This window comes from Aphanomyces invadans (assembly GCF_000520115.1).
Source record: "Aphanomyces invadans strain NJM9701 unplaced genomic scaffold supercont1.12, whole genome shotgun sequence".
In the NCBI taxonomy this organism is placed as follows: Eukaryota; Oomycota; class Saprolegniomycetes; order Saprolegniales; family Verrucalvaceae; genus Aphanomyces; species Aphanomyces invadans.
The window spans coordinates 274391-301070 of NW_008580157.1; the positions used below are offsets into that span (position 1 = coordinate 274391).

The window sequence follows — 26680 nt, forward strand, 5'->3', positions numbered from 1 at the left end:
TGAAGAGAATACGAAGTCCGTTTAGGTGCGCATTTACCGATATCTTGCGATTTATATAGTGCCGCCCAAGAAATCGCACTTTACTCGACTCACTCGGTGCTGGTTTGGATATTGATCGCGATGGGTCCACTTGCAATTACATACACGTCCATGGCCGCGCCAGGAGGACGAGGCGGCGACCCTGCGCTGTGGAGTCCGAGCCAAGTGGTAAAGTGGATGACATCCTTCGAGGAAGGAAGGTACGCGCCGCTCGTCGCCCAGCTCAAGTCGTTTTCCGGTCGGCAATTGCTGGACCTCACAGAGCCGCATTGGGTCCGCGTCCAACCGTCGGCGCTAGCGTCGAGTTTACGATACACGCTTATCGGGATGCACCAGGTCGCCACAGGTGGTGTTGGAACAAGCGGGCGTGGCGACTCGTCAACGTTTCTCTCGTTGGAACCAAACTACGTAGCCGCTGGATCGCCGACGGCGTCACGAAAGAACAAGAAGAAGAGCACATCGAGCACCCCTCCATGTGACTTCCCACCGATGCTTGCGCGTCCCAACTGGATCGTGATTGTATTTGTACTGTTGCTGGCCGTGGGAGCTGTCCTGGTCTTTGTGGTGTTCAAGGACTACCTCGCCAAACACGAATGGGACTCGAAGCGAATTTTGACGGTCGCATCGATTCCCCTCATCAGTGTCGTGTTTACGTACGTCCATATCTGGCTGGCGCTGTACATGACGTTTTATCCCCTCGAGTACGTCGGCATCATGCAGTTCCCTGGGACGAACATGGGTGTATGTGGGTGGCAGGGCATCGTTCCGTTCAAGGGCGAGAAGATGGCACGGATGTCCGTGCGCATCATGACGTCGCAGCTCCTGGACGTCCGCGAAGTCTTTAGCCGCATCGATCCATCGCAAGTCGTGAAGGAACTCGAACCGATCCTGTTCAACACGATCAAGGACATTGTCGAGACGATGGCCCAAAAGTACAACCCGAGTTTGTGGCGCGTGCTCCCGACGTCCGTGAAAGACGAGATCGTCGAAAAGGTGAAAGAGGACGCCCCCGTGCACATCGAGGCGCTCATGGTCGAGATCAAGGACCACATTGATGAAGTTTTTGATTTGGAAGACATGGTCGTGTCCAACATGATGAAGGACAAGCAGCTCCTCGTCAATATGTTTGTAAATTGCGGATACCAAGAGCTCGCGTTCATCCGGGACTCTGGCGCGACGATGGGGTTCATCTTTGGGCTTCTCCAGATGGGCCTCTACTTGGTGTGGCCGACGCTGACCAAGTACGTGACGTTTCCCGTCTTTGGGCTGCTCGTGGGGACCCTGACCAACTGGCTCGCGCTCAAGATGATCTTTGAACCGGTCAATCCAAAAAAGTTTCTATGTATCAAGCTGCACGGATTGTTTCTCCGGCGCCAGCAGCAAGTCGCGGCTATGTACGGCGAAATGGTGTCGCGCGATGTTTTGAATGCGCACAACATCATCGAAGCGATCCTGAAGGGGCCGGCGAGCGACCGCCTCTTTGAGCTTGTCTACGCCAACGTTCAGCAGGCCGTAAACTCTGGCGCAGCCGTCGCGGACCGCATCGTGTCGATCGGGATTGGCAAAGACACGTTTGAGTCGATCAAAGACGACATCACGGACCTCGTCGTCCAAAAATTTCCCGACAGCTTGCGCCACATTGAAACGTATACGATGGTTGCGCTGGACTTGAACAACACACTCCGAGAAAAGATCGGCGAGCTCACCTACCACGACTTTGAGCGGCTGCTGCACCCCGTATTTGAAGAGGACGAGTGGAAGCTGGTTCTCATGGGCGGCGTCCTCGGCCTTGCGCTCGGTTTCATTCAAACGACGTACGAAGGAGGCCACTAGCGCCTTTTGCCACCACTATACCCCTTAATGAAGCTATAAGTTGAGCTCGAAGCGACGGAAGTGGGAGCTGTCACTCGAGCGAGCCACAACATGGATGGCTGAGATGAACTGCCCATTCGAAGGATCAATTCTTCGTTGGGTCTGAAAGGCTTCCTACCGGGTCTCTTGGCCTACACCATCGCCATTCCCGTGGCATGTGTCCATGAACTGGACGATGTTGGTCTAACGAGGTACCATCACGGCAGCGCAGTCCAAAATTCCGCCACACGACATCGTAGATGTGTGTACGTCCGTCGAACAGCGCAATTCATTTCAACATTGCGACTGTTCTTCTCATGTCGAAGGGTGGAATGCACCAATGCGCGTCATGGCCCTTGGACGAGTTGCGTTTGTGTCGCGGATGTCGTGATCGCGACGATGGCATGACGCGACATCACATTGATGAAATTCAAAATGTTATGGGTATTACAGGGACGCTAGTACGAAATGCAGTGCCCCAGAATGAACTTGCCGCAGAATCCAGGCTGATCGTTGATGAAGGTGACCTTGATCAAGGCGGATTCGAGGACATTCGATGGTTCTACGTCGTCGTCGTCTGCCGCAGCAGGGGGTTCGAATGGAGGCGTTCCAGTGCTCTCGATATCGTTGACGAGGAGCAGACACAGTTCCTTCCACACTTCCCACGTGAACACCTTGGTTTCAATCACGGCCAGAATGAGTGCCGGGCACCCCGACACGTACACCCCCACCGGGTTCCCCACACGAAAGAGTTCGCGGTAGTTCGCGGCCTCTTGCTTGGACCTGTGCATATCACTGTTGATTCGCTTGAGCTCCTCGATCGAGCGCTCGTCCATCGGTCCAGCCACGACGCGCATGCTGCCGTCGTCCAGGTTAGTCAACATCGTCGAGATCGCAAAAATATCCAAATGGTTGTCCCTTAAAGCGAAGGAAAAAAAAAAGATGGTGATGGTCGTGGAATGTAGGTCGTTCGAGTCGTCGATTGCACATTGCGACGGCAGTCGGGAATGTCTGGCAGCGCCGCACTCGATCGTTCGCGTCCATTAAAACCAGGCGAATTCCATGCGACACAATGGACGATGCAGGGGGATGGACAGGTGAACACGACGGAGCGACGTCCGTGCCACGGAAACCCACGAATTCAACCCGACGACCGATACCACCAAGATATTCCAAAGCATGTCCGCCCGACCATCGGCACGTCCTCTTGGCGACAAAGCGCACGAATGTCGAACAGTCCATCGAGTTCAGATGGTGCCCTCATCTCGATGGAGTCATAGCCCAGGGTAGATGTGTGGATGGATATATATGTGATATATTGGAGGCGACGGTACATTATTCGCCGTGCGATTCCAGATGCAGCTCGATCGAGACTTGGCAGACCGGACACACCTTGTTCATGCGGAGCCACGGGTCGATGCAGTTGGAGTGATACGTGTGAAAGCACGGCAGCGTGCGGATTTCATCGCCCGTGGCAAAGTCGTACCGACATACGAGGCACTCGACGTCCGCCTTTCCACTCGACTCATCGAACACCCGCGTCGGCAGCTGCGCTATCAGACGCATGGACGCCCCCCGCCTAGGCCCGCCACAAATATTGGGTCAACACCGCCAACCACACAATCGAATTTGTGAGCTACGTACGTGTTCAGTTCTGCCTGCTGCAGTTGGTTGGCTAGCATCACCAGGCCGAGTTCTCCTACAACCGTCGTCGCACGTGAGCACCCACCCCCCCTCGACGACCTCATGCACCACACAAACACGGTGGACGCAAACCTCCAACACGACGCGAGCGTCGGTAGCATTTCTTGGACCTACCGTGTTGTGCCACGAGGTTCTCGATGTCCGTGGGGGTCGTTCCAATGCGAATTTGCGTCGAGAGGCGCGAAATGTCGTCGTCGAACTGGCGTTGGAGCCACAGCCCGTACTGCTCTTCGAACGAGTCGGCTGCGATCGACGGATCGAACTGCGGCATTTGCGCCACGAGTTCGAGGGCACCGACTTCGTTCAGCTTGGCAATGACGGGCGCAGGCAATGTGTACCCAAACAATTGGTTGGTCGTCAGCACGCGAAGCTGGCCGTCCCCGCATTGGACGTGAAACTGGAGGTACACGGACGCGCCGCGCTGGCACACGTCCACTTGCTTCAGATGGACGTCGCCCACCGACGAGTACACGACATCGTCGGTCACTGTGAAACTCGCCAAGATCAGCGCTTCCTCGGGCACCAATTGTCGCTGGTCGATCGATTCACTTCCATCAGTCATTCCTTTTTCCCAGAGCCGTACCCGCACATTGGCTCGGGGAATCGCCAGGACAACGTTATTCGTGAGGCTGGGCTGGCGTCCTCGAGCCGCTGGAGCGTCGTCCAAGGCAGCCGCGTTTTCGTCGGCCAGTTCGCTTGCAAACGTTTGACCGTCCACACCGTAGACCACCTACAACCCAGCACCTTGAGCACGGCATGCCACGAAAAAGATCGCACAAAAGCATTGGTCGTGGGAACGGCTGACCTGAAGGGCGAAATCAGAGTGCGGCGTGTACAATTTCGACACGCAGTCCAAATCACCGTCTTTCATCCGCAGCGTGAGCTACCACAGACGTGAGGACGACTTTATCGCACCACTGGGTGGCATGCCTCGCCTTTGCCACGGCCTTGCAAGTGCTCAAAGAGCAAACTGCAGTTGAGGCGCGTTTCCATCACGATTTGACCGCGGCTGTTCACAGGCACGTGGTACATGTGCAAGTGGAGGTCGCCCGTGCGAACTTCCCGGCCCACCTAGTTCATGCAAAAAGCTCAGACACGCGTGGCAATGTCTTCATTTTCCACGAATGGTACCTTGAACGCGTGCGGTCCGTCTACGGGAAGGATGCTGCGGATGCCGAGGACCATGCTCGAGTACAACACATGCCTAGTCATTCCAACGTTATCATGCAGCCATGCCAAGCGCAAGCCGAAGCAATTGTCGCCGCGTTGAAAATTCTGGTTAGTTTACTGACCCTTGTTCATCCTGTAGGACAAAGTACGGGCGGTAGCAGTTGTCGGGCAGGTATCGATTCTACACCATCCCACATGAATTCATTCCACAACCAACCACAACGCACATTGGCATTTGGAGTCGGGAGAAGGACGAGCTGGTGGATGTATAACGGGTGCAGCGCCGGCAGGACCGCGGCACCACTGAGCGTCGATCGAGTCGGCGTCTCATGCACAACCTGCCAAAGCTGCCGTTAGAATCGCTGTAAATTGAGTTGCCATGCACGTCGCCGCGTGGTGCATCCAGTGCACGCCAAATGATATGTTACCGATGCCATGAGCTGCTTGTCTCGAAGGACGAGCAGCGCTGCAAAGTCTTGGAGGAATCGAAGCTGTGGTCGAGGAAGGCCTGGGATATACATTGTGTTTCGAGTGTCAGAGTCGGCGAACGTCTTGGAGAGGCGGAGGGCCAGCGATTCCGCTGCATCGACGTTCTCAGCTAGCCTAGGAATGGCAAGGCGCATCAGACAGCAAGGATGGGCTGGAAAAATACTTCTCGGCATAATTGGAGAAACGAAAAAGTGATGGATATACCATTGCAGGATCCGTTCTCCGTAAGGCACCAAGTCGGACGAGAACGGAGCACGATAAATGGCAGCACATGCCAGATAGAGACTCATTTGCTCGATATTAGGCGCGAGAATGATCACGACATGCGATTCATGCAGGGCCAGCCACGACGACACAGTCGAGGTCGCGACGAACATGGCATGCATCGTTGGCACAGCGCCTCGTTTGAAGGGCAGCGACGTCACGCGGCCACCTTGCCGTGAGGAAGAAAATTCGTGACACGATGTACATGCACGCGAGATGAAATGTACCTGCAAACGTGTCAGGCACCAAACCTTTTTGATGTGTTTTCTGAATCGCGTCCAAGAGACCGCAGTCGAGGACACATGCCTTGTCGGCGAATCGCGCGGCAATCGCAGAGTCCAACGTCGCCATCGCTTGCTGGGCGTCGCTCCACGAGTTTGTCGATATCTTGGCAGCAAAGAGTTTGAGGATTGTGTGCATGAAGTGCGGTGCAAGCACAGCCATTCGAGGAGACAAGTGCAGCAGGGGTTCTTCGTGATTCTTGTTGAAAAACGTGTTTTGAATGGATTCCTTCAGGGATCGCGGCCACGACGCAGGTCCTCCCAGTTGTGGCGGCGATGAACTTGCAAGCATAACAGGTAGTTCATCATTCAGCGGATGAAGAGAATGCGGAGAGAGGAGACCAGTTTCTGGGGGGTGCTGCCCAGTGATCAACAATTTCAAGCGAGGATCCTCCGCAACACGTTCAAGATTGATGCGTCGGAGAAAGGAGGCTCCGCGCTCAACCCACCTCGGCTCCGGGTACGATGCCGCCGTGGTGACGCAGAGGTTGCTGGACGAGTGCGGAGACGTCATGACGGGGTGCTGGACGTGCGCGCTCTCCAGAGAAAGATTTGTCTCCGAGGTCATTGTAATAGAATCATCACGTGTCTCGCATTTTTATAAATACGGAGCCGTTAGATTACTCAATTCAATACATCTTGTCTTGACACCATTTAAACTCCATTGTATTATTATTATATACAAACACTCTTCGATTCTGCGATCCCTGATTGGCCATTATGGTTTCCAAGTTTCAAGTTCGGAAGGGTTAGCGACCTTGACAGTGCGACCCCTCCAGGCGCCTCCCTTCATTGGGCTCAAGCACGAGGTAGGCGGCGTAGTCGCTACGAGACGAAGCCTTCTGGGGAAGTGATTGAGCAAGATGCAGCTGTCCTCGCTGAGACCCTGTTTGCGGGGAATTTGTGAAATAACGTCCAGTAGTACTCCAGGGCGTGACAGGAAGCGAGACATTAATGTATTTGTGGACTTCTCTATCTTCAGCGACAGCAACAATGCGTGGAAGGCACTTAGCAAAGTTCCGTTGGCCATGGATCGCATCGACGGCTTGTACCGCTTGGGTTTCAACCCGAATCGGTTACGTTGGAATGCCAGTTACACCTCCGTGTCATTGGTAGAAAGTCCATCTCAAAGTAGAATGCTGGTGCGGCGTCAACGAGCACGTGTTGGCACAGTTGCTGCATCCTTGGGTTGTACGCGTCTTTAGGGTTCGGTACCACTGAAGTAGCTCGGGCGGACGTCTATTCGTAGTACCAATGTCTTTGGGTCCGATTAACGACCTCAAGTTCAGGTGCCGTTTTTAGCGTAGTGACGATAGACGGGTTGAATAGGTCGAGGGGGATTTAAGCGCGTTTTTAACAGGGTTTTGCTGCCTCGACAGAAGAAAAACGCGTTTTCACGTAACCGACGTGTCCGAGCAGTCGCGTCGAGACGCCGTCCGTTACCACTTTTCGTTTCGCTGGCGCATTTGACGAGGCTCCGCGCGATGCTACCGACAACAGCCGCCTTTGCGCGCCGATCCTCGGCGCCGTCCGTGCTCTCGGGCCGTGCGGCTAAGTCGGAGGAAGTACGCAATGCCATCGACGTGGCGTCAAGCGTCGACGACGAGAACGATCCGCAGCCCCATGAGGACACCGGCGACATTCAGGAGAAGAATCAACAAGAGTCGTTCTGTACTGCGAAAAAACTCGAGATTAAAGCAGACAACAATCAGGAAGAAAACGAAGCTCCTCCAGTCGATTCCTCATGGACAAACGACGTATGCGGAACTCCCGTGACATTGGACGAGGTCAAGGTGGCTCTAGTTGACGCGCAACTCGACCATGAGGACGTCCAAGTGACGCTGGATGAAGGACTCCAGGATGCCGCGCAGTTCCTTGCCGACCATCCCCTTCCAGTGGACACGACGCGTGCTATTGCCGCTGCATGGATCGTGCCTTTCGGACTATCAAGTCGCACGTCCCACAACCAACAACCCGCGACCGAATGGCCGCAAGCTCTCGCTGACATCGCGCCAAAACATTTTCAAGCGTTTTCACGTCGTTATGACGGACAAGACAAGGTGCCGATTGCAGGACGCGCGGCAGCTGACGTTGTGAAAGCCCGCCAAACCAAAGCTCGATATCACAATCAGCTCGTTGAGCTCGTTGCCCTTCGCCGCCAAGATGCTAAAGTGGCACGTGTCAAGGGACAACGGGCATCCTGGGACGTCAAACAAGAAGACGCGTCGACGCGTCGGGACAACTACTTGCTCGCCCGGCGCCTTCCAACGCGATCTGTCATTCAGTCCAACGAAACGTTCGACGGCGACGACTTTGGCACACTTGGAGAATTGTCTCGCCAGCGAGTAGCTGCCGCAAGCGTCGCACGCGGCGAGTTTCTGACAAAGAGGCAACTCCGCGCGGGGGCTCAAGCAGATCGGGCCAAAGCCATCAGTGCCGACGCCGCGGCAATGCTAGGGCATTACGAGGTGTGTAGCCAATTTCGACATGGTTCAAACTCAGAGCTAACTCTGGGACACCTAGGTGGTCGCCATGCATGACCTGGAAGCGAGACTTGCTCGAGCCGAAGTCCGCCGGACGATTCACTTGGACAAACGGCGCCTCATTGCCGGACGTCACAGCAACTATGTTAAATCCGTGTACTTGACGAACCGGTACATGGAGCGGCGTGAAGCGGAGCGCTTGGATATGGCCATGGATGCCGCGATCGCCCGCCGCGACGCGCATTTGGAGTCGGTGCAAAGCCGCGCCAGGTCGATAATTCCCCCAATTCGCACGAGTCTAACCTTGACCCAATAGACGACACAACGTAAGTGTTCACTTTCGAGCTGGCTGTGCGTTCCGTCTCTTTGATGCGCAATGGCTCAACCAAGCTCTCCGAAGTGCCGCGGCTCAGCAAGCTGCCGCTCTCCGCCGGGACGCAATCCTCCAAGAGCGTGGGGCACGACTGCAAGAAGCTGCCCTTCGCCGTCAGCAAGTCGCCCGCACTCGTCTCCGTGTCTCGATCGAGACGGCGTCTGCGGTCTCGCACCAACTGGCTTCCCGTCTCCACGAAGCATCTCGTCGTCGAAGTGCGAACGTCGCGTGGGTGCGTCACTGCATTGCCGGCCGTCGTGACCACATCCGAGCGCGGAAAATCCAAGCGGCACATATCGCCAAACGTCGCGCAAAAGAGGCTGCGTTGGACAAGGTGAACCAAGCGACCAAGCGCCGTGAAAGTTGGATCGAGCGGCGACGGGCGGCCGCTGCTGCTCGGAATTGGTACGCAAAGGTATTGGCGCACCGCCAGCAAGAAGCCCTTCAAGAAGCCGCGGAGGCTCTGGCGGCACGCATTCAAGACAATCAGGCGGCAGCGGCACAGAAACGCGCAGAGTTTGAGCGACCGCTGTTCTCCGAGCTCGTGGCCCTTCGTGCTCTGCGCGTCAAGCACGTCTTGCATTCGAACCAGCAACTCTTGGCTCGTTTGAGTGCCCGAAAAGCAGCTCTGGCGGCGGTGCGACTCACCGAGTTCGCGCATCAGCGTGCGCGTACGTCGCATGCAACGTGGCTACATACTCAACAAGTTACGGAGCGCCGCGAACACGACCAGGTGTTTCGCCAGCAATGCGTAGCGTCGCGCGCGTTTGCCCGCCTCCGGTTCGTTCATCTGCAGTGTTGTTAGCGACACCATACACGTCCTTGTGTGTCTGTACAGGTCGGCGGAAATTCGGCGAGCGTTGGCGTTCGATGCCATTCGAGTCGCCGCGGAAGAAGAGCGCGCCCGGGGGGATGCCGCGCGTCTTCGAGTGCATATTCACCAGGAGGAATTACGAGCGTTTTCAACGTTTCGCCTCATCCGTGCCGACGAGAAGCGAGCCCTCCGCCAGGCAGACAAGGTCTCGGCTGCGATTTGGTTTCGCACCCAGGGTCAACTGGCGCGCACGCGAAACTTATTACGCGAGGAGACGCTGCGGACGTCCAGCGCCCAAGCCGTCCAAGAAGCGTCGCTGCGCAAGTCCATCGGGCTCACGCTCCGCGCGCGCAAGTACTTTGTAGAACGTGCCGTCGTTGCAACGCGTCAGGTTGGTTCTCTTTTGTACCCACCGCGCTCCCAACGACACTACTCAACTAAATTCGTCTTATCTTAGAATTGCATGCGGCTCGTCCTGGCGGAGAAGGAGGCGAAAGCCGCAGCGAAGCTCGAAAGCGCCGCCGCTCGACGGCAAGATCTCCTGGAGTTCAAGCAAAAGACGGCGCGTCGAACGCTGGATCGGGTGGTTCTCACACGTCTCGAGCGACAGTCGACGGAAGTCGTGGACAATGCGATAAGGACTGCCATGCAAGCCACGATCAACTTGCACGCCGAAAGCCGTCGGTATCAAGTTCTCCAGGAGCGCCAACGCCGGGCGCGTTCGCGGTCCCAACGAGCGACCACGATTGCGCGAACCCTCAAGACCACGCGGCGACTGGCGGCGCAATCCAAGCGAGAAGCTGTCGACGAGCGTGTGGAAGAGTCGACGAAGCGACGAGACGCACTTTTGGCGGCAAGGAAACGAGGCCAGAGCACAGTGAAGCAGCTCCAGCCGTATGCAGGACTGCAAGTGGTGGGCACCGCCATGACACTTTGGCCCCAGTCTGCTGCATGATGGTGCCGTGGCCGCAGCCTTACCACGGCTAGGAACAAACGACGAAACGATTGAAAACAGACCTGCGTGTATAGATAGTTCCAAGTGCACATAAATTCCGAGTTAACAGAGTTGCATGTTGTTCCATCATGCTAATTAAGAGGAGAAAAAATTCTTCTCACGGATAGAGAGATGGAGCTCAGTTGTCAGCGGCCTTAAAGTTGATCGAGACCGAGTTGACGCAGTGGCGTTCATCCGTGGGGGTTTTGAAGCCTTCGCCTCGGAACACGTGGCCCATGTGACCGTCGCAGTTGGCGCACACGATCTCCGTGCGGTGCCCGTCTACATCCGGGATAGCTTTGATCGCGCCTGGAATGGCGTCGAAAAACGCCGGCCATCCACAGCCCGAGTCGAATTTGTGAGCTGATGTGTAGAGTGGGGCGTCGCAGCCAGCACACGTGTACACGCCTTCGGCTTTGTGCTTGTTGTAAGCTCCTGTACCCGCACGCTCCGTTCCTTTTTGCCTCAAAACACGGAACTGTTCCGGGCTCAGCTTGGCGCGCCATTCGCCTTCGCTCAGGTTGATCGCAGCCATCTCGTCTTGCGTGGAAAAAGGGAAAATGAACGATCACGTGCTGATTCCAAGTGTCAACCGACTTCCGTCGAATTCGTAGAAATTCGCAAATTTTTCGGGTTTTTCAATGTCGTTACATCAAAACGTGGTACATCGAGGCCGCGATCGACGATATCAGGACAATCAAGCGCCTGCCGTTGCCACCGACACGTGAATTGAACCACCACGACACTCCAGACGGCGCCAAGGTGCGGTGCCTTGCAATGGATCTTGTACGATGAGAATCTGTATGAGGTATGAGATCCAAAGGCCGCAACAACCATCGACTTCAACGGACTCAGCTCTAGCATGTGAGCTCGTGCATGTTGCACGCAACAGGACTACCATCATATCCCGCGACGCGCGCTTACTTCGTTTCTTGTTCACTCATCTTTATGGAGCCACAAACGCATTCTGTTTGTGGAACAGCAGGCCAAGGTGTCTGCGACCTTTTGCCGGATGCCTCCCCCAAACGCTTCACACGATCGCGCCGCTCACTGACCCAAAGTGCCTGCGATCTTGCCTGCTCCATTAGACGAATGGACGGCATTAGACGGTTCGTCGGTGGAGAGTCGAAATGCCTGAAAATCCGAGGTGCTTCCATGCACATGGCTCGGACTAGGATCCTGGCATCGACGAGACAGTGAACCCGGTCGTGTTCCGTGGCCAAAGTATGCTGCAGCGGCAAGTCACCATGTTCCATGCGTTTGAGACCGAAGGTCAAGCCCGTCGCAATGGAGTGACTGCCGCTGCTGGACATTTACAGTTTCCTTCACCGGTACAATGCTCCCGCCACTACTGCGCCCGTCGAAATCAACCATCACCGCACGTTTGCTCCGGTGGCGAGGAGGTCCATTATTATTGATTCAAATGCATACCTCTAGTGATGAGTTTGCCCCCCTCACAAACGTCCCTACATGGGCACGCTCGGAACGGCAAACTGGAGACGAGTCCGTCACGATGGTGAAGGGAGACGTATGTTGCAGACGCGTAATTCAACGTACGCCATTACGCGCTGTGCGTTCGATCTCTCTGGAGCGACCACACAGGCAACGCCGCGATCCCAGCGGGCAGTCGACCGCTGCTACCAACACGTGCTGGCGTCGTTGGCGCGGATTTGTCTGTCGATCAACACGTCGTTCAGTGCTGAAATTCGATTGGACCAAGATATTGTATTTTAACCAATTAAATCGCGATACTCGGCAAAGAAAAATGCTGGCATTCAACACTCGACCACAACAGCCATGCACAAGCTCCTCGTCAACACGTCGGAGCTCAACCCACACTTCGTGTGCACGCTGTGCGATGGGTACTTTCGCCAGCCTTACACGATCCGTGAGTGCATACACACTTGTACGTCGACACCGTGTCGTGGTCGTTCTTTCCTACTGATCTCGCGACGTAGTCTGCAAGAGCTGCATCTTCAAGTACATCGTGTCCGGCGTGAGCAACCAATGTCCAATCTGCCAGCTCGAATTCGGGACGTATCCCTTGTCCGGGACCAAGACGAAACCTCCTCAGATCGTGTACGCCCTTCATCTTGGTCGCTCCGGACGACGCGCGTGACGTTCCATGTAGCCAAGACCACGTTATGGAAGGTCTCGTACGGAAGCTGTTTCCTCACTTGGACCCCCAAGACAAAGCCGACGGTACGAATTGACGTTTCCCCGTCTTCAAGACGAAAAGTGTCTGAAGCAGTGCGCAGAGGAAGCGTTCTACGAAAAACTGAAGTTCAAAGCTCGGAGCGAATCCACCGTGACCCATGGCAAGGAAGCCAAGTTCAAGCGGATGGGTGGTGCCCTTGTTAAGATGGTCATGCGGCCAGTAAAGAGGTGTGCCCGCTCTCGTTTCAAGTCGTCGTCTTGAAAGTCATCGTATACACGCAATGATAGCACCCTCCGCGCCACGGGAACTCCGCCGCGAACCAAAGACCTCACGTTCTACTGGGAGCTCCCGGACAAGAATAGAGTGCGGGCCGGTGGAATCCTGTTACATGACGATGTTGATGAGTAGGTGTCGGACCTGAAGATCTGTTTGCGTAAGTTCTTGTCCAAGAAGAATGTTGTGATGGAATTGGGCGAGATTCAAATCCGGTGCGAGGACAAGACCTTGGGCAAAGAACATTCGCTCGAGTTCATCCAGCGCACGATTTGGCACCCGAAGAAAGCACCCATCTTGATGGAATATCGTCGCGTGGACGCTACGTCCAAGACCCTCGACACCTACGGCGGCCCCAAAGCTGAATGCGACATTTAATATTTAACTCGACTTGCAACATCCATGTGGCCATCGTCTATTCACCTTGGATGAAGGGCATGTGTGGCGTGCATCTCTCAACTGTAAAGCAAAATTTCACAGCTAGCATGGTGTGCGCTTGCGGCGCGAAAGTGAATGTCGACATCTACGAGGGAATGTGTCTTGTGTAAGCGATGAGGTTTCGAGCATTCTACGCGCTCAACTCTTCGAAATCTGGTTTATATGGCCGTTCTCGTCCAACGAATGCCTCTCCCTCATGATTCGCGCCTGCGTGGTTATCCCGTGCGTAGTTGTTGGTCTTCATCCCGTGGAATGGCTTACTTCGTTGAATATAATGAGCATTCCATGGATTGGGAGCACAGCGCATCCAAATTCAGCATGACGGAGCAGGTTTTCTTCCACGGGCAGAATTTGCCCGCTTCCTTGCATGGCAACCGTGGAGCCATTCGGTCGAATAAGCTCACAAAGTTGCCTCGTGCGCCATCGTGTGCAGATTGCACATGAAGCTAGACAGCTACCCAGCTCCGTCGTCGAAAAACGAAATCAGCAGCGTCCAAGATCGTCACCTAATTTCGCCGTTCGAGCGTCCCATCGCGGCCGAAAACGCCGCCAACGCCCTGTGGTGGCGCTGCCGGCTGTCCTTCCTGCATGTTGTTGTGAAACTGCTAAGATCCGGATAATTGTCTGGTTTCCGGATAACATCAACAATAAACTTGGCAAACCGCCGAATCAACCCAACGTTCGCGAATTGTCGTCGGCGGCATGACCGGGAAGAGCCATCATGTGAACCAAATGGACCGAGCTTTGCGCCAATTGCACGACATAGCATCGTCGAAGGATGTCGAGGTGGACAAGGATACAATCGAGAGCTTTGTCGCGGCATTGTTTCGCCGTGCAGTGCGTTGTTTGCTTGAGTCACGCGCAACAGCGGAACTATGCTGTTTCCACTTGTTTCAAACAACCCCAGGGCAGCAACACACACCAAGTTTGCTGAACATCCTACAAGTGCAAGACCACGGGACAAAGAAGTCGACGCTCGGAGTGTTACTCGGAGTTGCCCTGGACCACTTGCGCACATTCCTCAAGGACATGCAAGACGCGTTGCGCCATGCCATCGGCGGACATGTCGGATCCATTGCCCAGACATGCTGCAATTTGCTTGTATCATCCCAATTGCCGTCCAAGGCGCGGAGTGCATCCGGCGAACTGGTTGCATTTGTCGTCAAGCACTATCCGAAAGGTGCCGCGACAGGTCTGGCGATGACCACGCTCCCCGATCGATACCTGAACGAGCTCAATTCTTCCAAATGCACACAAAGTGTCAAAGGGGTGATGCTGAACGTGTTGGGGAGTCTCTTTCACAAGTACCCGGACGAAATGGCAAGTCACCGAGCCAGTGTTCAGCTTTGGATTGACGCTGCTCTGGGGAAACAATTCGGGTCGAACAGCTCGCCAGGTCGGTAGTCCAAGGCGCACTCAAAGACCGTTGGCTTTCATGATGCCTTTGACTTAGAGTTGCAAGTCATCAGCGGATGTTTCGTCTGCCTGACGGAAATGCTGGATGCCACCACCTACGACAAGTCCAAGCGGGACGCGTTGTTCCAGTATGCTCCTACACGCTGCCACCTTCAGATCCTGTTGTAATTCATCGTGATTACTGTCGCAGGTTTATTCACGTGACGCTGGCCACGGCGGCGTCTGGCAACCTCTCGCGTCTCGCCATTGTCAAGTCGTGCCTTGGGCTGCTAAGCAAGCGCATGGACATTTTTGCCGACAACATCATGGACGCAAACCCGTACGAATTTTACTCCCTCATGCTCTACTGTTGCTCGAGCTCGAACAAAAAGGTCCGTCAGAGGAAGAGTTCCCCTCGACTAGCGTCGTGATAGTGGTTGTAGATTCGAAAGCCCGCGTTTGCGTGCCTCGACGCCATGTTCAGCGTCATCGCGCACGGTTTAGTCGCAGACGTCCCCACGCACAAGAAAACATTCAACCGATTTCTCAAGGAATTCCTGTCATGCGTGACAGATAAACTGGCCGACGACAAGGCATCGGTCGCACTGGCCGGGCTCGGCAACTTTGCCTCGATCGTGCCGGCCTTTCTTACCAACGACGCGCTCGCCAAGATCTGCACCAGGCTGATCAAGTACGGCGAGGACCTCATGGCTGTCCGAGACGGGAAGCGTGTCAAGTGGATGCTGCTGTGCCGCTACACGACATGCTTCGCGCGGTTCATTCAAAAGGTGACCTCCATCTGCACGTTGCAACGTCCTGAATGGCCACCGCGGATGACGCTGTACGTTGCGTAGATGGAGCGCCACGACAGTGTTGTGCAGAATTTCGCCGTCGAATTGGTCGGCCGCATCTTGGACGCGTATCCTGCTAGTGCAATCTACGTCAAGTACCAAGCCGAGGTCGCATTCGTTGCGATTGCCGAATCATTTTACTCCGATTCAGCGGCGGACGTGTTGAAGCGAATCGTGCAGCACGGCATGTTTCTGACCGTGTCGACCCGCGTGAATCCATCTGAATCTGTATGCATGCGTCGCATCTTGCTTGCGTCGACGGCACATGAATGGTCTTCAAATTTGACGTAGGACATGATGTTTCATCCCGAGACGGGCCTTCCCGAGTCCCGCCTGCTCTTTGAATACGAGGTGCTCTGGCGGGGGTGCTTCATGCGAATGCACGATCCTACTTTACAACAACGTTTTGTCAATGCGATGGCGGATGTGACGTTGTCCATCCTTGATCGGTTGGACCTGCGCTACGAGCTCAAGATCGATCGTGCCAACGACTTGACGTCCGCGTCGGAATACGCTGTACGACCCGTGAGCAACTTTTCGAGCTAATGGAACCACGCAGCCGGTCGTCGCGCGAGACCACACTATCATTCTCAACACCACTGAATTTGTTGAACGGTGGGCCCCTTCCGTCGAACGATACTTTCATGCATGGGTAGGCACACACACGCCGTTCTCGTGTGTTGACTTGTTGTGGACTCAGTTTGGATGCCTGGCATCGTGTAGATTCCGTTGTACTTGCAGCAGATTCTCTCCAAAGCGCGTGCTTTGCCGCTCGTGTCGGCGTTTTATCGCTTGGCGACGGTCATGTCCCGCATGCTCTCCGCCGCACCGTCGCTTCCAGACCCGTTGGCCGAGGATTTCATCCAGTTTGTTGTGGACGTGTCCAATGCGATGCAGCAGTACCACGACGAGCTCTTGATCGCAACGTCGCTCTTCGTCCTGGCAGCACCGACGACGATGGTAGACATTTCGACAATCGTGCCAGCTCTGAAGCAGGCCTTGATCCTTGGGGTGTCGCACCACACAACCGCGGTCGCCGCCATCGAAGCCCTAGACCTCTGGCGAGTGAACCAGCCGGACATGTTGGCCCCTCTCTACCCCGACCTGCTCCCCCTTGTCGCTCCGTACTTGGACGCGACAAACCAATCTGCTTCATTCCAGATCCAAGTGCTTCGACTGTTGGGGTCGTTGGGTGGGTATTGCCGCTATGTGGTCCAGGAAACGTCGCCCGATATAGCGATCCCCGCTCCACTCGATTTTCCGTTGGCAGTGGACAGCGTTCACGTCGACATTTCAATCGAACCGTTGTTGTACCAGATGAAAGACCTTGCCGCCACGAGCATCGACCGCACCGTGAAATCGGCCGCAGGTGAAGCCTACCATGCGATCGTTCTGTACCTGTGCGGCAAGACTGCAACGCTTCCCCGATCCAAGGCGCAGGCGACAGAAAAGTCTATCTACTTTGACCACTGGCACCTTGTGTTTCCATCGTTGCTGCAGCTTGCCGCAGACGCTGACACGATCATTCGATCGCTCTTTGCTCCACTATTGGCGCAGCTTCTTCGTTGGTTTAGCGGCGTGGCGACGCAATATCCGTTTGAGGCGCAGGCATTCCTGGATGCGCTCATTGACGGCCTGTCGCGAGTGGACAGCGGCGGGGTGCGCGACTTGGCAGCTCAATCAATCACAACGTTTCTCAAGTATGCCAGCAAACAGCCTGAAAGCACGTGCTTTTCGGCCCATTCTCTCTTTGAGCGGTTGTTTGGCCTGTGCAGTCATCCATCTCTGCCATGCCGCCTGGGTGTCGGAATGGCTATCAATAACATGTACAGGGAATTTCGAGAAGACGACGAGTTGGTCAATGTGTACGCCCTGTCGATTGCCAAGTATCTACTAGTCGCGCTAAAGCCCGAGGAGCCCAACGCAATAGCCGTACTACCTCTAGTGCAAGCGTTGGGCCACTTGGAGAAGATCGTCATGAAGCGTGCGCCAGACTTGCAACACGACAACGACGCACGTATCGAGCTCGGGGGACCCGAATGCTTGAATCTGGACAAGTTTACAACGTGGTTGTTTGCCAACATTGCGAGTTCGGCCCCAACATTTCGGTCGCAGTGCTTGCACTTGTTTGTGCAGTTCTCGCGCATGGTCAACCGGACGGGCTCGTGCCGAGAGTGGCTGAAACAATTCCAAAAGAACCACTCGGTCTCGCAGCTGCAAGACATTTTCGCCCCGCACCACTTGACCAGTCTCGCGTTCGAGTCAGACATGTGCCAGATGTGGTACAACACGATCGCGGCGTCAACAGAGTGCATTGTGTGGGCGTGCGCTCCGACGATTGGAAACGCCGGCTTGATTGGAGATGCAGTCCTCTTTGACTTGGGTGCTCGTACCGGCAAGCGCACGCACGACGACGATCCGATCGATGGTTGCCATCGAGTTCTTGTGGCAGCAAAGCACTTTGTCGAGTGCTCCAACGACTCGCTATCGTTGGCGAGAAATCGGGCGTTCCTCGGCGTATGCAAACTTGTGACTCTCGCCATGGATGACCCAGTCGCTGTTCCCATGCTCCACCATCAAGTCATGGCGTCCAACGTGTTGAGCGAACGATTCTTTGACTTGGTCGTCCTCGCTCGACTGGACCCCACAGTAGTCCACTTCCTCGAGCTGTCCGCTCCCGACGCAAGCGACACGTGGTTGCGCGTGTGCAAAGCATTGTTGCAACATTCTCAGCTGCCACTTCGAACGGTCGTGGCAAAGCACTTGATGGACAACCCAGTCTACGACCGAGCATTGCTGTTCTTTATGGATTCCGACCTGGCACAGCGCCTTTGCACGACGTATCAATTGGTACTCCCGATTCTATCATGTTCATGCAATTGCATGTCACATCCACTGGGGGTTGCCTGGTAGCTGGACAAGATCAATTTCTGGGAGAGCGATGCACCGTGTCGTCGTCAGATCGCTGACGATTTCGCTCGCTTGGCGGTATCCAAGAAGAAGAGTGCAACGATGACCCCTGTCGAGGTCCAAGTGGCCCACACCGCGATCGAGGCACGTTGTGGCATCCGATGTTATCTGGATGGATGAGCTGACGAGGACCGTGCATGCCTTTGTAGACAGCGATTGCGCTGGGTTGGGACATTGTTGCATTCATTTTGCAGCCTACACCAGACCAGTACGCGCTCTTTTCCGCCACGTTCGACAAGGCAATCAAAGACAACGATGAGATCTGGCTCCGCGTTGTCCGTGGTTTATTGGATCACATTCGAACCCATCACGGGTTTGTGCACACGTTGCGCTACGTGCTCGACCTCTCGCCCAAGCGTGGGCACGATGCAGCCCTCGCCCCGTGCATCGGTCCGTTTGCAGCGTTTGTATTAAACGCGACGGCAGCCGCCGAACAGGCGCTCTTGTTGAAAACGCTGCTTCATCTATTGCAAACGATGCGCGATCCGTCGACGGTGTCGCTGGCAGAGTGTGCATGGGGAATCAAACGACTGCTTTGCGACAACGCGACGTCGACATCCGTGGCGGTAAAAGTGGCCGCGTTGGAGTTGATCCCGGTGCTGCTTCAAGTAGACGCAGCTGAGTTTGGCCCACCACTAGAGGACGCCGTCAGCCACGTCGTGGTGCATGATTTCCCCGTAACGTCGTCGGATGTCGCGGTGGGGTCGCTGGACTTTGAAAAGTTTGCCTTGCTATTCCAAACGTACTTGGCCATGCTTGCTCAGAGCGGGCACATTGGGCTGTTGAAGACGCTGTTTCGCAGCCTCAACGAGAAGAGCCGGCACGCGTTCTTTGCCAAAATCAACGCCATGTTTGAAGCGTTTTGCGAAGACGTGCCAGTTCCCCGGATTTCATCCGTCTGTATGGACATCGTGGCCATCCTCTTTTCGCTCTCTCAGACGGACCACGTCCGAACAACACTTCTGCGACAATTGTTTGTGCCGCTCGTGCATCGGATGGACGAACCTGCCGTCGTAGCGCTGTACACGTCCACGTATTCCCGTATCCCCGTCGTCCAGTACGTGATGACTGTCGTGACGAGTGAGGCATCCCCGACTCAATTTGTCGTGACGGCGTTTGGAATGCTGGAACTCCTGTACAACTGCATTGCCGGAGACACCATTCGCCAGGCAGTGAATCCCGTGTATGCAGGGGCCCCGGCCAAAGGGAACGAGCTCACCATGCGCTTGTGCAAAGCCGCAAGTCAGAAATGCTCGAGTGCCGACCGTCCCGTCGCCATGGCGGCGTTTCGATGCCTCCTTACCACCGTGCGAAAGACCCAAACGCAGGAAAAATTTTACACACAGCTGCTGTTCGCCGATGCAATATGGCCCAACATCATGCTCGGCGACGAAGATGCTCGCCATGAATACTCGTTTGACGCGGAGACAGCTGCGTTTCCCACTCGATACTTGTCGACGACGTCCCGACGGCACAGCCGCCTTTCGCCTTTATTCAAACGCATCGACATTTCCACGCAGTTCTTGGAGGGCAGTAGCCTCAGTCAAAGCGTCGCCCCGCTCGACGACAACCACAACGGTGGTGACGACGACTCGTTGGGTAGTGCACCCGTCGACAGCACGGAAGCAGACGACGACGATGCACTTGAATTGGATGTCCTCAACTCACACCCGTGCATGCTTCCGCTCATGCAAACGATCAAGCACATGGAGCGGCTGTTTCAACCGCAGTGGACGAGCACGGCGATGCCAGGTTGGATGGACAAGGTGTGGTTCAACCTCACGACGCACTCGTCGACAGCCGTCCGTTTGTTTCTGTGTAAAGTCGTATTGAATCGACCGGCGCTGTTTGCGCCGTTCGCTGCCAAGTTTGTCAGCCCTCTGATCGAACTCACGCTGGTCGTGCCCAAGCTAGACGAATTCCATTACCTCCTGCGGGACGTGTGCCATTTGTTACTAGACACGTGGTCCTTGGACTCAGTTGCCGACGACTTGTCCCGATTCGTGAACCATCTCATTTGTGTCGCGCCAAGCACGTCGACCGTAATCTTGCGCGACAATTTGTACTTGATTGAAGCGTTTGTCACTCGGTTTCCGTCGCAGTGCCGTTTTCTCGACATGGACATCGTCGTGGGAATGGTTAGCACGGAGGGCGAAGCGCTGCCCGATACTTCGCGCCACGTGGCCGGTATGCAAATCACCGCCATGTTGGTCAACCTGGCATTCGATGCAGCTGCTCCGGTTTCCTGGTTTGAATACTCCCTGCGGAACGCGTCCAGCAAGTTGGAATCGGCCGTGTTGGCGCGGGTTTCGTCTTCGCATAAGTCGACGCCGCAATTGGCTGCCGACTTGGCGGGACTCGTCTTGAAACACATGCACTCGACGTCGTTCGAATCGAGGCTGGATGCGCAGCTGCACGAGTTCTTTCAGCTCGACAAACCCGACCGCTTCCTCGTAAGCCTGAAGCAGGTCGCAATCCACTACCCCGCCATCGTCACGGGCTCTGTGGTCAATCGCCTCGTGTCCATCTTGCCGAGGATCTTGATTCAAGATACACTGTCGCTGCACTTTCTCGACATTTTCTTTGCGTGTGACATCGATGCCACGACATTGTTTCGCTTGTTGCGGGTGCATATGCCTCGCCTGTTAATCCACAACAACCCCACCGTGACCGGGCGCCTCTTGGATGTGCTGGCCAAACTTTGGCCGTCACTCGCCCCCGACTTGCAGCTCACGTTGCTGGAAGGAGACGGTGCTGTCACAATCGCGTTCGAGTCGGACGCATGCCAGATGAAAGTGCTCGACTTTCTTTTGGCCACGGACAAAGCGGACGTTCCCAGTGTCCATCGCATTCTTCTCAAGGCGCTCACAGACACGAACGGGACCATTCGCGACAAAGCGGGAGCGTTCTGGGAAAAGCACCTTCCGCAGTCTTGCGACCATCGTCTCCTGGCGCTCTTTGGGCAGCTTTATCATTGCGATACAACCGAAGAATGGGTGCGGTATGCACCGACGCTATGGCTAGCCCTTGGTGCGTCAACCCCCGACAACTCGTCTCTCCTGTTCAGCACGCCACTGTCCGCAACGTGCCATTTTGATTCGGTGCAGATCGATACGTCATGGGAGCGACGCACTCAAAACATCCTGACACCGCTGTTTTCCCAAGATGCCATGGCGCTCCAAAGCCAACAACAGCTTGTACCGGGGTTAGTCAAGGCGACTCAGGATCGATTGTGGTCGCAAACGCAGTCGCAGCACCTTTTATCCAGTCAGGGAGGGCCCTCCGCCACGTCAACTTTACAACCCAGTTCGTATGGTACTGTGCTTCGTTTCTCACGGCTCACACCCACGACTTTATGATTGCAGGCGCAGTTCCTCCACGAGTCCGGTTTTACAAAAGAGCGTCGACAACCTCCAACGATTCAACGTCGGACGATGCGAGCCGCACGAAATCGTTTTTTCAAGATCGAGCGAGCCGGACAAAGCGCCACGAGCTGGCGCGCCTGCAACAGGAGAAGTCTAAAGGGGAGACCGTGAGTCTCTTTCGCGCGTATCGCGTCGGCGAGCTCCCAGACATTCAAATTCCACGCATGGACTTCGTGCGTCCCCTTCTCGTCGTGGCGTCGCTCCACTCTGCCACGGCGATCGCGCTCTTTTCCGCCATGCTCGCCGCAGTACTCCCGACGCTGCCCAGTGAGACCCAAGCGCAGGTATTTAACCAGCTGGAGTCGCTCTTGCAACTGTCACACGGCAACACGTTGTTCGTCGCGGCTCTCCATCAAGCATACATAACATTATTACGGCAACACCCGTCGACTTTGTTGTTGGCACCAGACATCGTGGGCACATCGAGCATCTCAAGTCGAAATCTGGCCTCGGGCCAGCGCATCCTCGAGGAAATCTTGATCAAGTCGTCCGACGCCCAAGTGGCGGCGCTCGCGTGGAACCAGTTGTACCATATTCTCCAAGCGGTCCAGAATGAACCGTACTTGCTTGCGCTGGCCAACGACCAGAGCAAAGTGCCTGAAGCGACGATGGCTGTCGAGGCGCAGCTGCAAGGCGACTTGATTGCGGCTCTGCAGTATTACAACGACGCCGAAGCCAAGTATGCCGCTCTTGTGACCGACGATGACCACCACGGCATGTCGATTCTGGAGCGACAGAGGTGGAAGTCGGAACAATTTCATTGCCTCGCCAAGCTCAACCGTTGGGACTCGCTTCTACAAGACGTCGACCCAGATCAATTGTGGCACCACCACGAGCCATTCCAAGAAAAACACATGGGATACTTTCTCCAGGCGTGCCTTGCAACGCACAACACGTCGATGTTGGCCTTGTTCGTCAATAGCACACTCCAGAACCAACCCCACGACAAGCTCCAGTATCTAATGACGCGATTTCCAGACCTCATGGCTAGCACGTATATCCAGCTGGACCAACAGAGCCAAGCGCGCGCGGCCGTCGAAGAGTTTTACGCTGGGTGCTTGCATCAATGGACCAGCATGCCTGCCTCCCACCAATACCGCCAACTCTTGCGACTACCTAATATGGTGTTTCTCGATGATGTGTTGGCTGTGGCCAAACAACACCACGGGGCCAAGTCGTGCGTCGAAAAGTGGAAGCCCATTGCGCCACTGGTGCAAGAGGACCCTCTCGACGCGTGGTCCATGTACTACTTGATTCGAAACGTTGGCTATGAAACGCTGGTCATCGCCAACAACCAATCGTCTACCCAAAGTATCGAGGACAACATATCGTCGATCCGAGTGCATGTGCGTGTTCCATTCCAGTCATCGTTGCGCTAGGCTTCCTACGTGGCTCAATCTGGTATACCTAGACCATTCTGTCGTACGCGGAAGCAGCTGTAGCTTCGAACGTGTTGGCCCTGGCAGGAAGACTCTTAGCCGACTACCGAACGTTATGTATGCAAGCCCACTTGCCGAAATTGACGCTGCACATGGTACAAGTGTACTCGGCCCAAGTTTCAAAGCTCGCGAGCCGACAACTGCAAGTCGTCTCGACGCTAGAAGGCGACGCCAAGGAAAAGGTGCTGACACAAGTCTCCAACTACTACGGGGCGCTGAATCGCCTCTTTGACAACGAAGAAGTTATCGCGTTCATCCCGACCATGCCTGCCGCTACCCAGACAGAAATCTACGGATGGCAGGCGCGCGCTCTCATGGAAGCGTCGGCTTTTCATCGCGAGTTTGGAAGCGCGTCGCTTGGCGCAACGCTCGAAACCAGTGCCCTGGAGATTTTCGAGTTTCAAACGGCCAGGGCCACGGCCATGACAAGCATGCACGTCATGTATATCGAGTACCTAGACAAGTGCATCGAGCGCGCGGCCAACGACAAGTGCCCTAGCGGCCCATTTGCCCAAGCATTTGTTGAGACTGTGCTGTGGGGCATGGCTCAAGCAAACAAGACGTGCGCCGCGTACTTTCCACGTGTGCTTGGCCTCGTTCGCGACGCCCCAGCCAAGCTGTTACCGATATTGGACACTAGAATGCAGCGTGTTCCGCTATGGACGTGCCTACACTGGTCGGCGCAGATCATGGCGCTCTTGGATATACACTCGTCACCGTTTAACGACTGGGTCTTGAATTTGTTGGAGAAGGTACGTGACTAGCGAATGCCGTTGGTTATCGTCGTCGATAGATGGCCGCCGAGTATGGCAGAGCGTTGTACTACGACTTTCGATTGTCCAGTGCGTCGATTCCAGGCATGGCGACCAACCCTCGCTTCCATCGATTGGCTGCGTTGTTGCAGGACACGTCGCTGGATCAATTCGTTGCGGCGTTAGAAGGGTAAGCTTTCCACTCATGTTCTTGTGAGGACGAGCCATAGTGTCGAATCGACAGGCTCCATCACCCCGAGATTCGTCTGAAGGAAGCGCTCCGGTACCTGACCGACGTGGTCGACGCAAAGCCCAAGGCACAAGTCGCTACCATCGTCGCGGATACCCTGTCGAAGCTCTGGGATGATCCAGCCAAAGTGCTGGGCAACCAAATTGGACGATACAATCGCCAGTGGATGCAGCAACATCGAAAACATCTCGAGGGAATGCTGGGCAAAGACGGCCAGTTGACGACCACGACAACACTCCACACGGCACGGGGCTGGTTGAGCCAGACTTTTCAAGTCATGCCTGGAAAGTACGGCATCGATCGCCAATGGAAGGCCAAGCTCGTCGACTTTTCCGACTGGCTGGCCCACCTGGACCCTGTAAAAATACGAATTGAGCTCCCTGGGCAATACACCAAGCGTACGCATCCGATATCCAGTCGCCCCTCGATTCACCGTTGAAATTCTAGGGTGGGACAAGCCCGACCCGGCCACCCATTCGTACATTTTGAGCTGCGAACCACAACTGACGGTGCTGCCGTCCAAACAATTACCCAAGCGAATCGTATTTCACTCGTCGGATGAACGCACGTATGTGTTTTTGGTCAAGGTACATTTCCCGTGTAGTTGCCAACGAGGGCCAATGTTGATTTATCCAGGGTGGGGAAGATTTGCGGCTGGATCAGCGCATTGAACAACTGTTTGGCATCATGAATGGGATCTTAGAACAGCATACACAGTGCAGTCGCCGACGGTTGTCCTCGCGGACGTACAACGTAAGTCGTGTGTAGCCATTTTTTCCTTGTCGATTTGTGGCGTAGGTTGTTCCGATGACGACCACCATTGGCCTCGTGGAATGGCTTGGCCACACAACTACGCTCAAGACCGTTGTGGAAGAGGAACTTGCGACGTCCACGAAGAAGACGAATCTGCTGCAGAGTCCACCTGGCCAATTGTACGAAGGCTTTTGGACCAAGCAAAAGGGCAAAACGTACGGCCACAAGATCGCGACCGCACCTACACCCGCCGTCGTCGCCACGTTGGTCCAAGCGCAAGCTCTCGTGCCGTCAGATTTGCTGCGCCGACGACTTGTCCACATGGCGAAAACGACCCAAGCGTTTTTCCAGTTGCGCGATTGCTTTGGGACGTCGCTCGCCGCGTTCAACGGGTGCTCGTACGTGCTAGGCATTGGCGACCGTCATTTGGACAACTTTTTGTTGGACCAACGCACGGGAGCGGTGGTGGGGATAGATTTCGGCATTAGTTTTGGCGCCGGCGCGAGTCTCCTCCCAGTCCCCGAACTCGTTCCATTTCGATACACACAGCAGTTGCAAGGGGTGCTGCAGCCCCACGTCGCCAAACTCCTTCTCCAGCAAGATCTCGCAGCCGTGTTGGATGCGCTGCGCGGACAACAACAGCGCATTGACAGCGTCATGCACGTGTTTTTGAACGAACCGCTGTTGGAATGGCAGACCCAGTCGAAGAAGAAGAAGACGGAGCAGCTCGACATGACAGAGACCGCGTCAATGTGGATGCCTCAGATGAAAATAGAGTTGGCGCGGCGGAAACTCCGCGGCGAGCATGCCGTGCACATTTTGATCGACGAACTGGCGCTGAATCCACATGTGGCAGCGGTGCTGAAGCCATTGCAATCGTCGCTCCCAGCCCCTGACGTGCTCCCCCACACGATCCTGTCTCCCGTCGACCAAGCCAAAGCCTTGATACAATTGGCAACTGCGCCAAACATTTTGGGTCGCATTTTTCACGGGTGGAGTCCGTGGGCTTAAGGTTTTCCTTGTTCGATCGGTTTATGCATCATACCGTCCATCGGTGTAAGCAATTTCGACGTGATTGTTGTGCTCGTTGTGCCAGTTATCGCCACACCGCCCAGGCGCATGAACTTGCAGGTGTCTCGAGCATTGTCGAGAACGCATTCAACTGCACGTATCATGGTATCTGCGAACCTTGAATCGCAGCCTACGAAGGATTAGTCCCTGCCAAATTGTCTCAGAACCGGACCAGGAGCAATCAAATTGTGATGGTGGTGCATTGTCTACCGGGCCAAATGAGCCGGATGGTACACGCACATCCACAGCTTGCACACACTCGCCGCGCCACCACGATCCAGTTTTGCTCGGTGTTGATGTCGACCATTCATGCATGTTATCGTGTCCAGTTGTGTAGTTCACCGCAGGGTCCGAAGCGTGAACTCGAGGACCATCGTTGAGTACGCTGTTCTGTACGCCACGGCACATGGAACGTCGTGGTGATTCCGTCCACAGCTGCTTGA

The 26680-nt window shown here is 55.4% G+C and overlaps 8 protein-coding genes across 9 annotated transcripts; 5 read left to right on the top strand and 3 right to left on the bottom strand.

Annotated features, from left to right (window-relative positions):
• The first annotated feature begins 116 nt into the window (after nucleotides 1-116).
• H310_06613 (hypothetical protein) lies at nucleotides 117-2165 on the top strand. Its single transcript, XM_008871745.1, has one exon. It carries the CDS (start codon nucleotides 121-123, stop codon nucleotides 1870-1872), a length of 1752 nt encoding a protein of 583 aa, XP_008869967.1. The 5' UTR covers nucleotides 117-120; the 3' UTR covers nucleotides 1873-2165.
• Nucleotides 2166-2216: 51 nt separating this feature from the next.
• H310_06614 (hypothetical protein) lies at nucleotides 2217-2797 on the bottom strand. Its single transcript, XM_008871746.1, has one exon. The coding sequence runs from the start codon at nucleotides 2772-2774 to the stop codon at nucleotides 2349-2351; it is 426 nt and encodes a 141-aa protein (XP_008869968.1). The 5' UTR covers nucleotides 2775-2797; the 3' UTR covers nucleotides 2217-2348.
• A 75-nt stretch (nucleotides 2798-2872) lies between these two features.
• On the bottom strand, nucleotides 2873-6368 carry H310_06615 (hypothetical protein; the record flags this gene model as incomplete). The annotated part of the gene is made up of 12 exons (XM_008871747.1): nucleotides 2873-3469; nucleotides 3535-3589; nucleotides 3709-4126; nucleotides 4178-4324; nucleotides 4400-4477; nucleotides 4525-4665; nucleotides 4726-4798; nucleotides 4887-4945; nucleotides 4992-5102; nucleotides 5193-5367; nucleotides 5458-5686; nucleotides 5745-6368. Coding segments are annotated over 12 exons (2354 nt in total), but the record flags the coding sequence as incomplete, so codon positions are not given.
• An 885-nt stretch (nucleotides 6369-7253) lies between these two features.
• H310_06616 (hypothetical protein) lies at nucleotides 7254-11018 on the top strand. Its single transcript, XM_008871748.1, has 5 exons — nucleotides 7254-8266; nucleotides 8322-8551; nucleotides 8598-9434; nucleotides 9493-9859; nucleotides 9926-11018. Exons 1-5 carry the CDS (start codon nucleotides 7283-7285, stop codon nucleotides 10421-10423), a joined length of 2916 nt encoding a protein of 971 aa, XP_008869970.1. The 5' UTR covers nucleotides 7254-7282; the 3' UTR covers nucleotides 10424-11018.
• On the bottom strand, nucleotides 10481-11033 carry H310_06617 (peptide methionine sulfoxide reductase B5). The gene has a single exon (XM_008871749.1). It carries the CDS (start codon nucleotides 10995-10997, stop codon nucleotides 10602-10604), a length of 396 nt encoding a protein of 131 aa, XP_008869971.1. The 5' UTR covers nucleotides 10998-11033; the 3' UTR covers nucleotides 10481-10601.
• Nucleotides 11034-11135: 102 nt separating this feature from the next.
• H310_06618 (hypothetical protein) lies at nucleotides 11136-11709 on the top strand. The gene is made up of 2 exons (XM_008871750.1): nucleotides 11136-11270; nucleotides 11318-11709. The coding sequence occupies exon 2, from the start codon at nucleotides 11339-11341 to the stop codon at nucleotides 11660-11662; it is 324 nt and encodes a 107-aa protein (XP_008869972.1). The 5' UTR covers nucleotides 11136-11270; nucleotides 11318-11338; the 3' UTR covers nucleotides 11663-11709.
• Nucleotides 11710-12249: 540 nt separating this feature from the next.
• On the top strand, nucleotides 12250-13353 carry H310_06619. 2 transcript variants are annotated; one of them, XM_008871751.1, is made up of 6 exons: nucleotides 12250-12368; nucleotides 12421-12541; nucleotides 12594-12664; nucleotides 12721-12847; nucleotides 12908-12983; nucleotides 13029-13353. In XM_008871751.1, exons 1-6 carry the CDS (start codon nucleotides 12260-12262, stop codon nucleotides 13269-13271), a joined length of 747 nt encoding a protein of 248 aa, XP_008869973.1. In that variant the 5' UTR covers nucleotides 12250-12259; the 3' UTR covers nucleotides 13272-13353. The 2 variants fall into 2 exon arrangements, with proteins under 2 accessions (XP_008869973.1, XP_008869974.1); XM_008871752.1 differs by having other exon boundaries at nucleotides 12908-13353.
• Nucleotides 13354-14033: 680 nt separating this feature from the next.
• Nucleotides 14034-26252, top strand: H310_06620 (hypothetical protein; the record flags this gene model as incomplete). Its single annotated transcript, XM_008871753.1, has 17 exons — nucleotides 14034-14727; nucleotides 14785-14875; nucleotides 14938-15118; nucleotides 15170-15514; nucleotides 15581-15805; nucleotides 15869-16093; nucleotides 16137-16229; nucleotides 16301-18427; nucleotides 18491-18631; nucleotides 18697-21862; nucleotides 21913-23318; nucleotides 23384-24163; nucleotides 24205-24353; nucleotides 24408-24811; nucleotides 24861-25000; nucleotides 25050-25166; nucleotides 25212-26252. 17 exons carry the CDS (start codon nucleotides 14034-14036, stop codon nucleotides 26175-26177), a joined length of 11250 nt encoding a protein of 3749 aa, XP_008869975.1. The 3' UTR covers nucleotides 26178-26252.
• Nucleotides 26253-26680: the final 428 nt, after the last annotated feature.

Coding starts and splice junctions, on each gene's coding strand:
- H310_06616 (XM_008871748.1), top strand. CDS start 7,283: ATGCTACCGACAACAGCCGCCTTTGCGCGCCGATCCTCGGCGCCGTCC. Junction 8,267..8,321: donor CAATGCTAGGGCATTACGAG/GTGTGTAGCCAA, acceptor TGGGACACCTAG/GTGGTCGCCATGCATGACCT. Junction 9,860..9,925: donor CCGTCGTTGCAACGCGTCAG/GTTGGTTCTCTT, acceptor GTCTTATCTTAG/AATTGCATGCGGCTCGTCCT.
- H310_06613 (XM_008871745.1), top strand. CDS start 121: ATGGGTCCACTTGCAATTACATACACGTCCATGGCCGCGCCAGGAGGA.
- H310_06619 (XM_008871751.1), top strand. CDS start 12,260: ATGCACAAGCTCCTCGTCAACACGTCGGAGCTCAACCCACACTTCGTG. Junction 12,369..12,420: donor CCGTGAGTGCATACACACTT/GTACGTCGACAC, acceptor CTCGCGACGTAG/TCTGCAAGAGCTGCATCTTC. Junction 12,542..12,593: donor ACGAAACCTCCTCAGATCGT/GTACGCCCTTCA, acceptor CGTTCCATGTAG/CCAAGACCACGTTATGGAAG.
- H310_06617 (XM_008871749.1), bottom strand. CDS start 10,997: ATGGCTGCGATCAACCTGAGCGAAGGCGAATGGCGCGCCAAGCTGAGC.
- H310_06614 (XM_008871746.1), bottom strand. CDS start 2,774: ATGTTGACTAACCTGGACGACGGCAGCATGCGCGTCGTGGCTGGACCG.
- H310_06618 (XM_008871750.1), top strand. CDS start 11,339: ATGTTGCACGCAACAGGACTACCATCATATCCCGCGACGCGCGCTTAC.